The sequence below is a fragment of the Gouania willdenowi genome, chromosome 13, assembly GCF_900634775.1.
Source record: "Gouania willdenowi chromosome 13, fGouWil2.1, whole genome shotgun sequence".
NCBI classification, from domain to species: Eukaryota; Metazoa; Chordata; class Actinopteri; order Blenniiformes; family Gobiesocidae; genus Gouania; species Gouania willdenowi.
In genome coordinates, this window is record NC_041056.1 from 1,576,082 (window position 1) to 1,591,923 (window position 15,842).

Here is a 15,842-nt window from a genome sequence, read left to right on the forward strand (position 1 = left end):
AGTAAAAAAAAAAAAGAAATAAAATGTATTTCATACCATTTCGTACTTGGAAAGGTAAAATTTGTAATTATTGACATTCTAATGTATATTGTATAGTTTAGTACTGACAGGATATAATAATAAATTTCCCCCTGGGATGAATAAAGTATTTATTTCTGATATTGTATCGTGATATGCAAATTGTGAATTGTATCGTCAGATTCATGACAATGTACAGCCCTCGATCAAATGGAAACCAAATTCAAGCTTTGAGCTGCTCAAAAATGACCCACAGTGAGAACAATTATTTCTTTTTTCATGTAAAATATTAATAAATGATTGGTTCAGTCTTCAGTGTTTACATTCCTCAGTAAATATAAAATGAAAGATTTTGTACCTTTGCAGCAGCTGCCGCCGAACCACCTTTAGCTTCCCCAGCTTCAGTCTGGTTACGGGCATAGAGCGTTACCCACAGCCCAGCATCACACACAGACAGGCTGGTTACCTGTTCACCGGTTCACCTGTTCACCTGCAGGCAAACAAGAACTTTCACATGGTCAAGGTGAGCTTTTCTGACCCTGTACATGTTCAGATTGCAGTTTAATGAACATACTTTAGATCATTCAGAGGTTCTCATCATATGTTGCACTTTTATTGTGAAAGGGAACATTTTCACGCTGGAAACTTTCATCATATTACATAACTAACAACAGATGGAAATCACGGAATTCACTGTATTTTAATGTATTTAAAGAAAATTAGGCAAAAATGCTAATATAGCCACATATGTATGTTTTGGGACAATGTCACTCATTTAAAACTAATTTTAGGGACATGTGACCCAGTTTGACCTCAAGTGGGCCGGACCAGAAAAGTAAGGAGAAAAAAAACCGAATTCAAACAAAATCCAGAATGAGAAACATTTGGTGAAAAAATCCTTGACTTTACAAGTAATTTTTTCAATGAAATATGACAGATTCTACAAAAAGTCCAGTTTCTGCTGTAATTTCTACTTTGAACAAAATATTCTGGTTGGACCGGACGAGACGATCTGGCGGGTTGAACTTGGCCCGCGCGCCTTGAGTTTGACATGTGGTTTAAACTGTAAACAGGTGGATAAGGAATAAGACTTAGAAATAGTTCAAATGAAATACTAACATTTGCCACTGCACAACTTTTTACATGAAATACTTTTCGACTACATTAAGTTCATATGCAACATTAAGTGGGAAAATTGGTGGAAATAGTTTGTGTTGAAAATGTTGTGAAACTGGACAAAAAAATGTGCAGAAAAGGCACTGACTGTAGTGTCAGAAATAAGATTAATGTAGCAAAAATACAATAAAAGGAGCCAAAATATGGCAAGAAAAAGAGATGAAAGGTGGAGTTGTGGAAAAAGGGCAAAAATAAGCAAAAATTAGATCAAACTGTTTTTCTTAGTTAGGGGACCCTCTCCCAGTGTCTCACGACACTAAATAGGGCCCTGACCCCAAGGTTGAGAACCACTGTCCTACAGCATAATTACCTCCAAGACATTGAAGTTTCATTCAGAAAGATAGATATATACTGTAGATAGATAGATATTATAGATAGATAGATAGATAGATATTATAGATAGATAGATAGATATATACTGTAGATAGATAGATATTATAGATAGATAGATAGATAGATACTGTAGATAGATAGATATTATAGATAGATAGATACTGTAGATAGATAGATATTATAGATAGATAGATATTATAGATAGATAGATAGATTGATAGATAGATGTTATAGATAGATAGATATACATTAATTGAAAGATGAATAAAAAGCCGGTTTTCTTCGTACCTGAACGTCGTGACTACAGTTCTGTCCTCTTTTTTACACCGTCGTGTTTTCCCTCCTTTTTTTCTGACCGTTAATTTAAACACGTTCAGAGGCACGAGCCTCTCCTGCAGTGTGTAGTCTCTCTCTCTCTCTCTCTCTCTCTCTCACTGCGCCTGCGCGATGAAGGGGAGTGGGAGGGAATAACTAAGATAAAAATGATGTAAAACATATAATTGTGAAAGAAAGATTGTAAACCTTTGAATCTGTGATAACCACATTTATTTATTCATCTGAATAATATCCACTGTTATCCAGGAATAAGGTAATTTAATATAAAAAGAAGGAACAATTAGTTTAAACTGGCAAATAATGTGCATTACAAATCATGAATGTGGTTAAATTGGCAAAAATAATCTTGAAATCTGGTGAAAAGAGGTTAAAAGTGACAATAATGGATAAATATATGTGACATTAGATGTAAACGTGGTAGAAAGTGTTTATAAGTGCTGAACATGTCTGGAAAGTGGAAAAATGTGCTGAAAAGTCATTGAAATGTGAGCAATAATGAATCAAAAATACATCAAAAGGAGCAAAAATATGGCAAGAAAAAGTGATGAAAATATGACAAGTTTGGTGGAGTTGCAGAAAAAGGGTAAAAATAAGCAAATATATTCTTAGTTTCTTGAAGGCATCTGGCGACCCACTCCCAGTGTCTCGCGAGCCCAAATTGGGTACTGGCCCCAAGGTTGAGAACCCATTATAACGGATAAGATAAGATGAAATGAGATGAAAGGATTTCATCTTATTTTGATAAATATTCCAGATTGTCCTACACATGAATTATTTGATCTAATCATTTCAGAGTTTATTTATACCATAGTATCTCATTTTCTCCTTTAACTTAATATCTTATCTCTAGCACTATATTTGATCTTATTTTGAAAAATATTTTAGTTTTTTGTCCCTATTATTTTCCTCCTCATCCACACACACACACACACACACGGACGTTGCCATGGAAACTCGGTGCTCCATGCATTATCCTGCATCGAGTCTGGTCAACAAGGCCGGCGTTGCCATGGTAACAGCATCACCCCACGAGGAGGAACATGTGCACGTGCAGGAGGCAGAGTGCACGTGCAACCATAGACTTTAAAGAGACATCTGTCGGTTTGGAAACATAGACATATTACTGCACAGACAGATAAACAGCTGCATGTGCATGTGCAGATCTATTCTTTATGTCTGTAAAAGACATGAATAGATCTATTTGTCTACAAATTGGTGTTTTAAATGACTAAATACTCAAAACTAAATTTGTAAAAATACACAAAATTGCAGGAAAAATAGACAAAAGGTCAACAGTAATACACAAAACTACTTTAGAAACACACAAGACGTAATGAAAGATGTCTATCTCTAATGTAGAAAACTAAAAACTAGACTAAGCAGTCATTTGTTATTAAAAATCAAACCATTATAATAAAATCTGAAGTGGATTCTGTGAATGATTTGTGACCTTTGATCATCTTTTTATCAATATATTATTTGATTGATTCACATGAACAGTGTGTAGTAGACTGTAGAGATGGTTATTGGATGTGTGTGTGTGTGTGTAAAGTCTGCAGAGCTCTGCAGTGAGGCTGTTATGTCAGAGCAAGTATTAGAAAATACCTCAGTGTTTGGGGGGCTGAAAAAAAGCATCACTGACACAATAAAATCAGATATAAACAGGAAGTGATTTGATAATTGACACAAAGTAGGAATAATCAATTAGCTTAAAAAAACCAAATTGTTATACTGTTGTTGCAGTTTATCTAGGACACACATGTCTGTGTTCAACCACATCAGGTACAGTGGGGGTCCCCAGTCTCTGAGAACCACTGCCTGGTTGAAATGAACACTGCAGATATACATCGTCATATATCGACAACAATGTCATTTGAGATATGAATGACATCATCCTCTGACTGACGCTCTTGCACACATTAGTCCATCATCACCTCTGACTCACTAGAGCAGGGGTGGACAACTGCAGTCGTCGAGGGCCTGATTCCTGACACTTTGACGTGTCCCTGCTCCAACACACCTGAATCAAATGAATCGCTCAGCAGAGCTTGATGACAACACATTGGTTTCAACCAGGTGTGTTGGAGCAGTTGTCCACCCCTGCTCTAGTGAAGACCTCCAAACATGGAATACAAATCCTTAAGTTTGACCTGAAATAGTCATAATGTTATGGCTGTAAATCTAAAACACATTTGAGATGAGATGTAACATTATAAATCTGTAGAATCACTGACAGTAAAGATGATCTGATCTCTGCAGTTTCCTCTAAAATTCTTCCAAGGTCAGAAAATGACGCAGGAGGTTTTTATCAGTAAAAAAAATAAAAGGAGTGGATGTGTGTCTGTGCAGGGCTGGATCTGCTGCAGAGCAACGAGATGCTTTTCTGCTGAGGAATCAAACGTGACGCATCAGGGACCAGGAGGAGGAAGAGCAGAATAATGAGGATAAAGAGTCAGAGTCCCAGAGACAGATATGATGCACCACTTAAATATTACACTTCTGATAAACCATCATTTTTAGTAAAGACACTTGTCTACACACAGATAAATGTGTTCACACACACAGATAAATGTGTCCACACACACACGCAGATAAATGTGTCCACACACACACGCAGATAAATGTGTTCACACACACACGCAGATAAATGTGTCCACACACACACGCAGATAAATGTGTCCACACACACACGCAGATAAATGTGTCCACACACACACGCAGATAAATGTGTCCACACACACACGCAGATAAATGTGTTTACACACACGCAGATAAATGTGTTTACACACACGCAGATAAATGTGTTTACACACACGCAGATAAATGTGTTCACACACACGCAGATAAATGTGTTCACACACACGCAGATAAACTAACAAAGACTCCGTCACCAGATACAATGAAGCACCAGATGATTTAAAACAACTCAGGAGAAATGTTTTTAAATGAAGAATAATGTCTTTAACAAGTAGATAAATGTGTTTAAATGTAGATAAATGTGTTTAAATGTAGATAAAGGTGATAAAGTGCAGATTCAGACATTACAAACATGATGAAATCACTGAAGTTCAGCTTTATTTGATGAATCAAAGTTCTGCTGCAGCCGAAGTCTTTTAAACATTTTAAGGCCAAAAAAACTTTGAATTCAACTCGACATAAAAAAAACAAAATCAGCATCAGATGAAGAAAAGTAGGAACAGGAGTTTAACGGACAGAGAACATGCAACAGCGTCGTCATGGAAACAAAGGCTGGAACAGTGAGAACAGCGTCTCATCCAATCACACACAGACCTGTTCATAATCAAACACAGCTTTGAGAAACATGCAGAGAGAACGAACCACAGATGGAGCTGGTTTATCACTAACTCATTAATTATCCAACTCATTAATTAACTGTGTGTTAGTAAGAGTTGAAGAAAACTACGACGACAAGTATCAGTTTATGGAAATAACATTAAATAAAAAAGAACAAACAAAAATAACTCAGGAGTGACAAACAGATCTGAGCCCAACAGGCTCCTGTAGTGAGAGTCCAAACTCAGTCCATCTGAGGCTCTGCACACGCACACACAGACACACAAACACACACACACACACACACACAGACAAAAGTGTGTTCACTGTTCATACTTAAGAAAACTAATGAAATCTCCCATGATTCTTTGCGTTCTGGTTGGCAGTGAGCAGATCGTGTGATGTCACACTTAGCCCCGCCCCCATGAGTCCAGAGAAGAAACCAATCAAAAGCTTTGATTCCAGCAGCCAATCATAACGTCCATGTGATATTTCATGTGATTTCTAACGGTTATTTTTCGCTGCTTCTTTAGCTGCCATGATTAGCGGCGTGAGGCTGGACAGAGGTTTGGCCACCTTCAGGAACTGATGCTGCAACAACACAATTAAACACAGTTATTGATCTATTTAATCAGGTTAATTGATCATGTATCGATGATGATGATGATGATATTCCTGGTTGTACCTGCAGCAGCTCCTTAGCTGATCCTCTCTTCTCTACGTCCATCTCTAAACACTGATTTAGGAAATCTCTGAAGATACTCGACAGTTTTTCTGGATTCTGTAGCTCTGGGGTCCCATTAGTGGCAATCAGATAGAGAGCCTGGAAACAGGAAGTAACATGAGGGAATAACAGGAAGTAACAAGGAAATAACAGGAAGTAACATGAAATCACAGGAATTAACAGGGAATAAAAGAAAGTAACAAAAAAAAAAAAAACAGGAAATAATTGGAAGTAAGAGGGAATAAAAGGAAATACAAGGAAGTACCAGGGAATAATAAAGAACAACAGGAAGTAACACGTAGAAACAGGAAGAAACAGAGAATAAAATGCAATAGGGCCGAGACAACGTGTCAACGTAATTGATGACGACAAAAGTAAGTTGACCCAAAATGTGCGCGCCGATGCGTCGTCTGACCAAAACAAAGATGGCAGCGCTGAAGAATAACGAACGCGCGTGGAGTTTCAAAAGAGCAAGGCAGTGAAGGCACGCACTCGTTCACCGAAGGTATAGCTCGTCCTTTATCCCCGGTGTGACCGGACGGCAGCGCGTCAACGCGACGAGGAGGAAACACCGGTTGTGACAGCAACGCACACATCATCGGATATTTCAAATAAATGGAATAAAACAGTATTTAGTGGCTCCTGAATATTTATTTTTATAGTTTTTATCATTTCGTGTCATCTCCCCCTGGTGTGGAACCAAAATCTGTTGGTTCAGGAAGGAAACCATGACAGGATGCTAACTCATGTTTTAGAAATGTAAATCAACATGTATAAATTACTTTTAATCAATTAATGGGGAGATAATCAATAACCGAATACAGTTGAATCGAACTGGGAAAAAAAAAAAATCATCCGTTAGATTAATCGTTTAAAAAATAATCGTTTATCCCAGCCCTAAACAGGAAGTAACAGTGAATAAAAGGAAATAACAGGAAGTATCAGTGAATAAAAGGAAATAGCAGGAAGTAACAGGGATACAAGTTGTGGCCTGTGCACCTTTTCTGCCCCCTAGTGGTGGAGCTGAGTACTGACACAATGAACTCATTCATGAGAAAAACAATGTTTCTGTTTATCAGTTTGTCTGTCTCTCACTGTCTGTTACTATAGCGTCCGTTACTGTCTGTATCTGTCAGTATTTCTCCATTGGCTTCTGTTAGACATGAAAAACAAACTGTGTCTGTCTGTCTGTACACAGTAAGTAAGTCCTTGTCAGTAATAGTGTTTATCACAGTAATGGTCTGTAACAGGTGTCTGTATTCTTTGTCAGTGACTCGTACAGACTGGTGATGGTGCGCGTCTGTGGTCCTATGCTCACCCTCAGAGGGTTCTCGTTGAGGTACGGAGGTTCTCCCTCCACCATCTCTATGGCCATGATGCCCAGGGACCAGATGTCCACTTTGGGTCCGTAGGCCTTCCTGGTCACCACCTCTGGAGCCATCCAGTACGGCGTTCCCACCATGGTGCTGCGTTTGCTCTGCTCAGGAGTGATCTGAGCACAGAAGCCAAAGTCCGCTGCAGGAGGACACGCCACACGGTGTTATGGTTTGACTGGTGATCGTGTTATCATGTGACTGATTATAAGCACAGATGTAGTAGAAACTGTAAAGTCTCACGCTTAGAGGTGAAAGTAACAGATTATAAATACTCACGTTACTGTAATCGAGTTGCTTTTATTGGTACTTTTTAGTAATTTCTAAATCAGTCATTTTACTTGTATTTAAGTACATTTTTAAAAAGTTAAGTCGTTTGTTACAGTTCTACACCCAACAATTACTAAGTAAATGATTAAATTATTATTTTTGGTTTTAAAATGATCAACAGACATTGTGAAATTACAAAAAATGAAATGACCAGACGTCAATCAAATGCATGACATCATAGCCGACCAATCAGATTAAACGTAATGTACGGCACCAAATCAGCATTAAATGGAGGTTATTTTCTCAGTTTATGAATGTATCTACACTGAGAGTCTGGGAATTCTTTTTATTTTGAATTTAATGCATTAGTGTTATTTTAACTGTAACTTTCAACTACAAGTAACTTTTACTTTGAGTACTATTTAATTGAGCTACTTTTTACTAGTACTTGAGTATTTTATGTATGACTTACTTGTATTCGAGTACAATTTCAATCCAGTAACAGTAGAATAGTAGAACAGTAGAAACATCAGTAATGTTTACATCTCTGATCATGACGTATAATGAGCACCAGTGGAAGTGAAACACTCAGAGTACGTACTGAGTTTGACGGAGCCGTCCATCCCTAGCAGGATGTTGTCACTCTTGATGTCTCGATGGATGACTTGGTTGGAGTGAAGGAACTCTAGAGCCTGCAGACACTGGAGGAGGAAGAAGAGCAGGAGGAAGAGGAAGCAAACACAGCCTTCAGAGACGGACCCAGAGGACACACATACGTACGTACGTGTTCCAGCGCTGACTCACCTCTCTGCACACGGCTGCTATCTGAGCCTCGTCCATACACGTCTCTGTGACCACGTCAGTCAGAGAACCTCCAGCCAGATACTCCATCACCACCCACAGCTCATCACCCACCAGGTAACTGGAACAACATGTTTAGATTCTATTTCAGGTGAAAAACTTCACAGAAGCTGGAAAATCAGCATCTGTAAAGGATCTAATGTAAAGATGAACAAATATTTATTAAAGCTACAGGGCGTGGGGGGGGGGAGGGGGGGGGGAACTCAGGGGACGAATATAAAGTCGTTTAATCTTAAATAGACAGATTTTAGGCAGAAAAAAAAGAGTTTGGGCTTTAAAATGACTGCAGTCATGTGATAAAAGTACGGGAAAATTGCGATTCTCCAAATATTGAGTTTCATTGAATTTGAGTATTTAAAAAAAAAAAAAAAAAAAAAATAGAGAAATCTACAACTGAATTATTTGGTAATCATACAATAATTCATGTTTTTTTACATTCTCCTGCTGGCTGAACTGGATGGTCAAAAGGGCCGGATTTGGCCCCCGAGCCTTGAGTTTGACACATGTGCTATAGGTCCATCTGATGACGGCTGATCCTCCAACCGATGATGACATATTAAAAGTACTCGACTTTTTCTTGAATCTATCTCAAAACAACAAAATGTAATATAGTAAATAAATAGGTTGTTATTAGGTTTAACAAATAATTTTTCTTTATAAAAAAGAAAAAAAAGTGAAATCAATGGTGACTGAAGCCAATCACCTTTAGTATGAATTAGAACAATCACAGATTTTAAGAAGGTAGTTATGAGATTTTTCAGGATAATCATTGAAAACTAGAAATTAAAACTATACACAAAAAACACAAGGCTTACAGAACAATAAATAAATAAACAATCAGTATATACACTTTATTAAATAACTGAAAGTTTGCGTCCCATGCTGACTGAGCTTTATTCTGTCTGTTGTCATGGAGACGGGTGGTGATGATGTATTTAAAATGTGCCTTAGTGGAAGATTTGGTTCTAGTTTGAACATTTAGTTATTTCACTTTGACAGGAATAGATCTATTCTTTATACGTCTGTAACAGAGGACAGGAACAGATCTATTCTTTATACGTCTGTAACAGAGGACAGGAACAGATCCATTCTTTATACGTCTGTAACAGAGGACAGGAACAGATCTATTCTTTATACGTCTGTAACAGAGGACAGGAACAGATCTATTCTTTATACGTCTGTAACAGAGGACAGGAACAGATCTATTCTTTATACGTCTGTAACAGAGGACAGGAACAGATCTATTCTTTATACGTCTGTAACAGAGGACAGGAACAGATCTATTCTTTATACGTCTGTAACAGAGGACAGGAACAGATCTATTCTTTATACGTCTGTAACAGAGGACAGGAACAGATCTATTCTTTATACGTCTGTAACAGAGGACAGGAACAGACAGTTTCTAGAATAGAACCTGAAGTGACCCTGTGCTGCTCACAAACACTGAATCAGAGACGACGTGAATGTCGTTTCCATGGTGACGACAGCAGCATCCACAGACAGTCGCATGTTTCAGCTCTGTCTCTCAGGTTACCGTGGTAACCTGAGAGACAGAGCTGAAACATCCCATAAACAAGGTGAACAAACACAATGTTCCAAAGTCAGGCTGTGCATTCCTCAGGAAGGATGAGATCCTTCAAAATAAAAGTCATCCTGAACTTTCAACTACTTCTTTGTTTGATTTAAATTTCATTTGTTTCTATTGACCTGATTTCAACCAGATTAAATAACTACAGAGGTAAAACAGAAATTATAAAGTTGTCGTCCTGTCTTCTTATTGATTATGTTAATCAGTTTTGTGTGCAGTGAAAACGACTGTTTGTAGAGCTGAGAGATAGAAGGTTGCACACGTCTCACCTGTCCAGGTAGTTTACAATGTTTGGGTTTTTGTTTTCCCTCATCACCAGGATCTCGTTGATAATCAGCTCCTTCTTGGGCTGCTGCTGCAGGTTCATCTGTTTGATGGCCACCTGTGGAGAAGGACAACCAACGGGTTAAACCACAGGAACCGTACTGTGTGTTAGTCCTTTCTGATAGTTTGTCTTGATGCAAACAAAGACAAATCGATGCTGTCCAACATTCTGGCATGTGATTTATACACCGAAGCAACTTAACTTTGGATTAGAGCAGAAATACAGGCATTCAGCCACAAACATGTTTAACATAGTTATATAATATGTCTGACATAAGGCTAGTGGTGTCCACTCACCTCCTGTCCTGTAGCCACGTCTATAGCTGTGTAAACAGTCCCAGACGCTCTAACACACACACACACACACACACACACACACACACACACACACACACACACACACACACACACACACACACACACACACACACACACACACACACACACCACACACACACACACACACACACACACACACACACACACACACACACACACACACACACACACACACACACACACACACACACAAATTAAAAACTTTTTATATGTTCAGAACTCAATTTATGTGCCAACTAGAAAGAAGTTCCACAATAATGACAAGAAGTAAGATTTAAAAAGGTGTCAGCCCAATAACATAGCCCCGCCCATTCACCTTTGTGTTGAGTCTGCTACGTGCTAAGCTAACCATCAACTGTTTTTCATCTTAAAAGTGATTTCAGGAAGGAATTGGTCCATGTTTGTACATTTAGGAACAGATCTACTTTTTATACGTCTGTAAGGAAGGACATAAACAGATCTATTCTTTATTTTATATGTCTATAAGAAAGGACGGGGAAAAAAACGCTTTTTTATACGTCCGTCAACATGGGAGGAGAAACGTATTTTTCTCACAAACATTAAAGCTGCAATATGTGGAATTTAACATTTAAATATGTCTTAAATACCTAAAATACAAATTTCAGTGTTAAGAAACATGTCCTTAGCTGTCATGCCATATGCGATAATAAATATTGCCTATATTTACAGCAGAGCAGTCCCTGAACTAGGACATCTCTGGTAACAAACAGATAAACGGTGCGCTGAGGTTTACAGATAACAAACAACTGCCTAAACATCTTCACTCATGAACGCGTCACACATGATGATATACATCGGCCGAAAAAATGTGTGGGGTGTAGCAGAGAATATTGTCGCCTGTACATTCAGTGGCCAGGACAGAATATGGTTTTACTCAGTAATACGCCACCTGGTGGTGGTTTAAATTGCTTCAAATCTCACATATTGCACCTTTAAGGCAATTTGGCAAAAACAATAAAAGTCCTTGGATTTAACTTTAGACTCAACATTGAAGAGACCTTAGAGACCTGTTAGTGCACTATTGTCCAGGCAGATCACTCCGCTCTCAGTCTGCTGGCCTTCTGGAAGTTCCTAACATGTCTAGAAGTAGAACAGGAGGAACAGCTTTCAGCTACCAGGCTCCTCCCCTTTGGAACCAGCTTCCAGTCTCAGTAGGGGAGGTTGCAACTCTCTCCACCTTTAAGGTTAAACTGAAAACCTACTAACGTATATGCTGAAGCGTATACCGTATAATAGCGCTAATCTAACCACTAGAGCTGACATGGACGGTCACATTTACAGACCTTAGAGTCACTGTTAGCTTATCAATAAACAGGAAGAGATTCATCACCTTTACTGTATAATAAGTGCTGACTAGGCCATTGGGAGTGAGGCCCAAGGCCAACACAGGCTGACTTGATAATAATGTATCATGTTTTTCTGCAGTCAGTGTCTTCTCCTCGTCCTTCTCTCTCTGCTCTGTTTCAGGTGTCGTGAAGCTGATGATGTCACTTCCTAATCTGTGGTTCACGGTTCAACTAGTCTGAGACACTCTGATGTTCTATCTTTATATGTCCTGTTCTGTTGGTCCTTCTGTCCACTAACCACAACCAGTCCACGCAGATGGCTGCCACCTCTGAACCTGGTTCTAACAGAGATTTATTCCTGTTAAAGGGAGTTGATTCTTCTCACTGTCACTAAATACTTGTTCATGTGGATCTTGTTGAGTTTCTTATTATGAATTTTATATTTTGATAAGCGCATTGAGATGACTTTGTTGTAAATTGCGCTGTACAAATAAAGTTGAATTGAATTTTAGAATGATTGATCTTTTCACCTGAAAAACAAAAGCAAAGCTTCAATGAAGTGTGTAAAAGTGCTGACTCACCCCTGTCCAATCTTCTCAAAGCGTGTGTATTTTTTCTTGGGGTCTCCAACACTTACAATAGTTCCTGAGAGAAAAATACGTAGAAAGACACAGGAAATGAGCTTATAGTTATCCACTGTAAATGTATGAGTCCCAGCTCAGATGGATAGAACAGTCAGAGGTTCTATTCATCCTGGTTCTACTCTAGGGCGATGCAGCATGCGCAGACAGGAGGAACAGAGAGAGATAAACAGAACGCTGTGAGAAACAAATTAACTCAAGTTGGAAAACAAAGAAAAACTGCCGACGAACGAGAATAAAAGCAAACTGACACCGGCTGCTTCTGGTCTAACGTCCCATAAAGGCCCTAAAGTCAGACTTACTGAGCCACAGATGAAGATCAAACCAATCTGATGCCTACAAACACTGATAAGCTCTAAAGAGTCAGATTTCAACCAGACATACGCGCTATAAACCAGACTTTGTCCCACAGTTAAACCTCAATTTATCAATTCCATTTAAACCTGAACTTAGCTATAAATACCAGAGTTCAACATAAAACCAAAATCAAAACTATAAATTAGCACCATAAACCAGAGTTAACGTGAATTTGGTTCATAAAATCAGAGTTAAGACCAACGTTAGCTCAATAAACCAGAGTTAAACCTCAATGTAGCCCTATAAAACAGACTAAAGCTTAGTTTTAGCTCTATTAACCACAGCTGAACCTGATTTTGATGACTTAAACCTGAATTTATCTCTATAAGCTAGAGTTAAACCAGATTTACACAAAAGCAAACGTTAAAACTGAATTGAGCTCTGTAAACCACAGCCAAACTAGATTTTAAAACCAGGACTGAACCTGACTTATACTGTAGACGTAAACCTGAATTTGATTAATTTAATTGTGTAAACCTGAGTTAAACCTGATGTTTGCTTCATGAACCAGATTTAAACCTGAATTTGATGCCATTAACCAGACTTAACATGACGTTAGATACATAACAGAGTTAAACCTGAATTGATCTCTGATTTAATACTAAATTTGATAAACCAAACACAAACCAGAATTTGACGCTGTAAACCAGCTAAACTTGACATTAGATCCATATTTCAACATTAACCCATATTGTTAAAGTTGGTTTATGGAGCTGAAAACTTGAATCTAAAAAGTTGGAAACCCTGGAAAAGACAGAGGGAGAGACTGACAAATCAGACGTGAGGAGCAGACAAAGGGGGCGGGACAAAGGGGTCTCATGTCTGTTGGTCGGAGACAGACATGTCGTTTCCTGGTCTTACCAGCAGAGGGAGACCTGAGCACATCTGGACAGGAGCGTGGGATTTAAAGAACGTACAGACATTTATTCACACGCTCCAAAAGAAAATAAATCACATTCACCTCCTTCGTGTGAACAAAAGCGGCTGTAAGCGCCACATGTCTGTGAGTTTTAACAGACGTGACACCAGAGCGGCTCCAGTGACTCGATAGTGACGTCGTCACATGATGTTAGCGTGTCACCAAACTTACGGAGCTTCTCCAGGATCTCCTCGTCGGACATCTTCTTCTTCCTGCCTTTGTCCTGAGGGCGTGGCACTGAGGGGCCGGGGGCGGGGCTGGCACTGGGGGGGCTGCCCGGGGGGCCGTCCACACACGACTGAGGGGTGACGGCGGCGGTGGCAGGGTCAGTGGAGGCGGGGGCTGGAGGACAGATGGGGGAGGTGGCAGCATCTTTGGTGGAAGGTGGAGGAAGAGGTTCGATCACAGAGCGAGTGTAGATCTATAACAGACGAGTTACACAATAAATATCACAAATGTGTTTGTTTATAAACTCTGAACTTTAGTGGTTCTCAACCTGAATAATATCCACTGGTAACCAGGAAGTTTATTATTTGTGCCATAGTACATAGTCATTTTAAAAATGTAAATCATTGTTTTAATCAGAAATAAAATGGGTTAAAAGTGATCAAAAATGGTGGAAAAGGTGGTGGAATTTTTGGTTTTTAAAAACACAGAAAATGGTTAAAAGCTGCAAATTTTGGGTAATGAAATTTAAAAATGGAGGGAAAATTTGTTTAAATTGGTGAATAATGAGCATCAAAAATCATGAATGTGGTTAAATTGGCAAAAATAATAATGAAATATAGTGAAAAGAGGTTAAAAATGACAATAATGGGTCAACATTAGATGGAAAAGCAGTGGAGAGGGTTTATAAGTGCTGAACATGTCTGGAAAGTGGACAAAATGTGCAGAAAATGCTTTAAAATGATAATGATTGGTGTAGAAGTGTCAGAAATGGGAGTAACGTAGAAAAAATGCATTAAAAAAAGGAGCAAAAATATGGCAAGAAAAAGTGATGAAAATAAGGTTAAAAGAAAGTTGCAGAAAAAGGTAAAAATAACCAAAAATGGGCTCAAATTGCTACTCTTAGTTTCTTAAAGATCTGGCGACCCCCTCCCAGTGTCTCATGACCCCAAATGGAGTCCGGACCCCAAGGTTGAAACCCCTGATCTACATCATGTAGCTCATAATCGTTCCCCATTTTACAGATTAAAATTAAAAATGGTGTTTACAAGACAAACAGTTTTCATTTCACCTTTAATCAGAAATGCTGAACTAAGAAATAACTTCACTCAGCCACAAAAATCTGAATGAGGGTCACATGATCAACATACATGTTAGTGGTCAGAGCCTTATGGTTGCATAATAATAATACAATAATATCAAATATTTAACCCTCAATGTTATGTTGAATTAATTTAAGACAATGTTTTATGAATAAATTAGCGCTACTGTCAGTCGTCATAGTCTTAACGCTGCATTGTTTATCTATTGTATTCACTTTAGGACAAATGTGAGTTTATTTTTTAGAATATATTACACAGCTCAGCAACTGGCAACCAGTGTAACAAAGGTGTAGGAATGTGTGTGTGTGTATAGAAGTCAGTGTGTAATAGAATAGTTGTGTTGATGTGTTATTTATTACAGAGACACATCCCTGTTACTCCTTAGGAGATAAAAAAAAAGTTTAGCCTCAGTTGCCGACATCTATAGGGAGAAGTTACATTATCACTGGGCCATGGAACAAGCGCTTAGCATTAGCATTAATCTCAAAGAAAAAAACTGTAGTTTGCAGAGAGTTAGCAATGTTGCTATGTGTGGAGCAGCTCAGTTTGTGTTTAGCAGAGCATTAGCAAAGGAAGGAACAGCATTGTTTGTATGTTGTTGAGCTTTAGCATTAGCCTGAAGAGAGGAGCAGCTGGTTTGCTCAGATTTCGCATTGAGAAGTAACTTTGTAACTAGGGAGTTAGCATTAGCATGTGCCATACAGTAATTGGTAG

At 38.6% G+C, this 15,842-nt stretch overlaps 2 protein-coding genes across 4 annotated transcripts in view; both read right to left on the reverse strand.

Moving 5' to 3' along the window:
• Positions 1 to 1,947, reverse strand: part of LOC114473979 (glycerophosphodiester phosphodiesterase domain-containing protein 5-like) — a 31,701-nt gene extending 29,754 nt beyond the window's left edge. For both annotated transcript variants that reach the window (XM_028463806.1, XM_028463805.1), the window contains exons 1-2: positions 1,816 to 1,947; positions 377 to 508 (exon numbers count right to left, since the gene is read on the reverse strand). In XM_028463806.1, the coding sequence (XP_028319607.1) occupies positions 377 to 438 (62 nt within the window). In that variant the 5' untranslated portion in view covers positions 439 to 508; positions 1,816 to 1,947. The remainder of the gene's footprint in view (positions 1 to 376; positions 509 to 1,815) is intronic.
• Positions 1,948 to 4,916: 2,969 nt separating this feature from the next.
• The window catches only part of pak1 (p21 protein (Cdc42/Rac)-activated kinase 1), a 32,104-nt gene continuing 21,178 nt past the window's right edge, over positions 4,917 to 15,842 (reverse strand). For both annotated transcript variants that reach the window (XM_028463808.1, XM_028463807.1), the window contains 9 exons: positions 14,032 to 14,281; positions 12,525 to 12,588; positions 10,595 to 10,643; positions 10,243 to 10,355; positions 8,329 to 8,446; positions 8,126 to 8,225; positions 7,200 to 7,396; positions 5,843 to 5,980; positions 4,917 to 5,748 (listed from right to left, as the gene is read on the reverse strand). In XM_028463808.1, the coding sequence (XP_028319609.1) occupies positions 5,662 to 5,748; positions 5,843 to 5,980; positions 7,200 to 7,396; positions 8,126 to 8,225; positions 8,329 to 8,446; positions 10,243 to 10,355; positions 10,595 to 10,643; positions 12,525 to 12,588; positions 14,032 to 14,281 (1,116 nt within the window). In that variant the 3' untranslated portion in view covers positions 4,917 to 5,661. The remainder of the gene's footprint in view (positions 5,749 to 5,842; positions 5,981 to 7,199; positions 7,397 to 8,125; positions 8,226 to 8,328; positions 8,447 to 10,242; positions 10,356 to 10,594; positions 10,644 to 12,524; positions 12,589 to 14,031; positions 14,282 to 15,842) is intronic.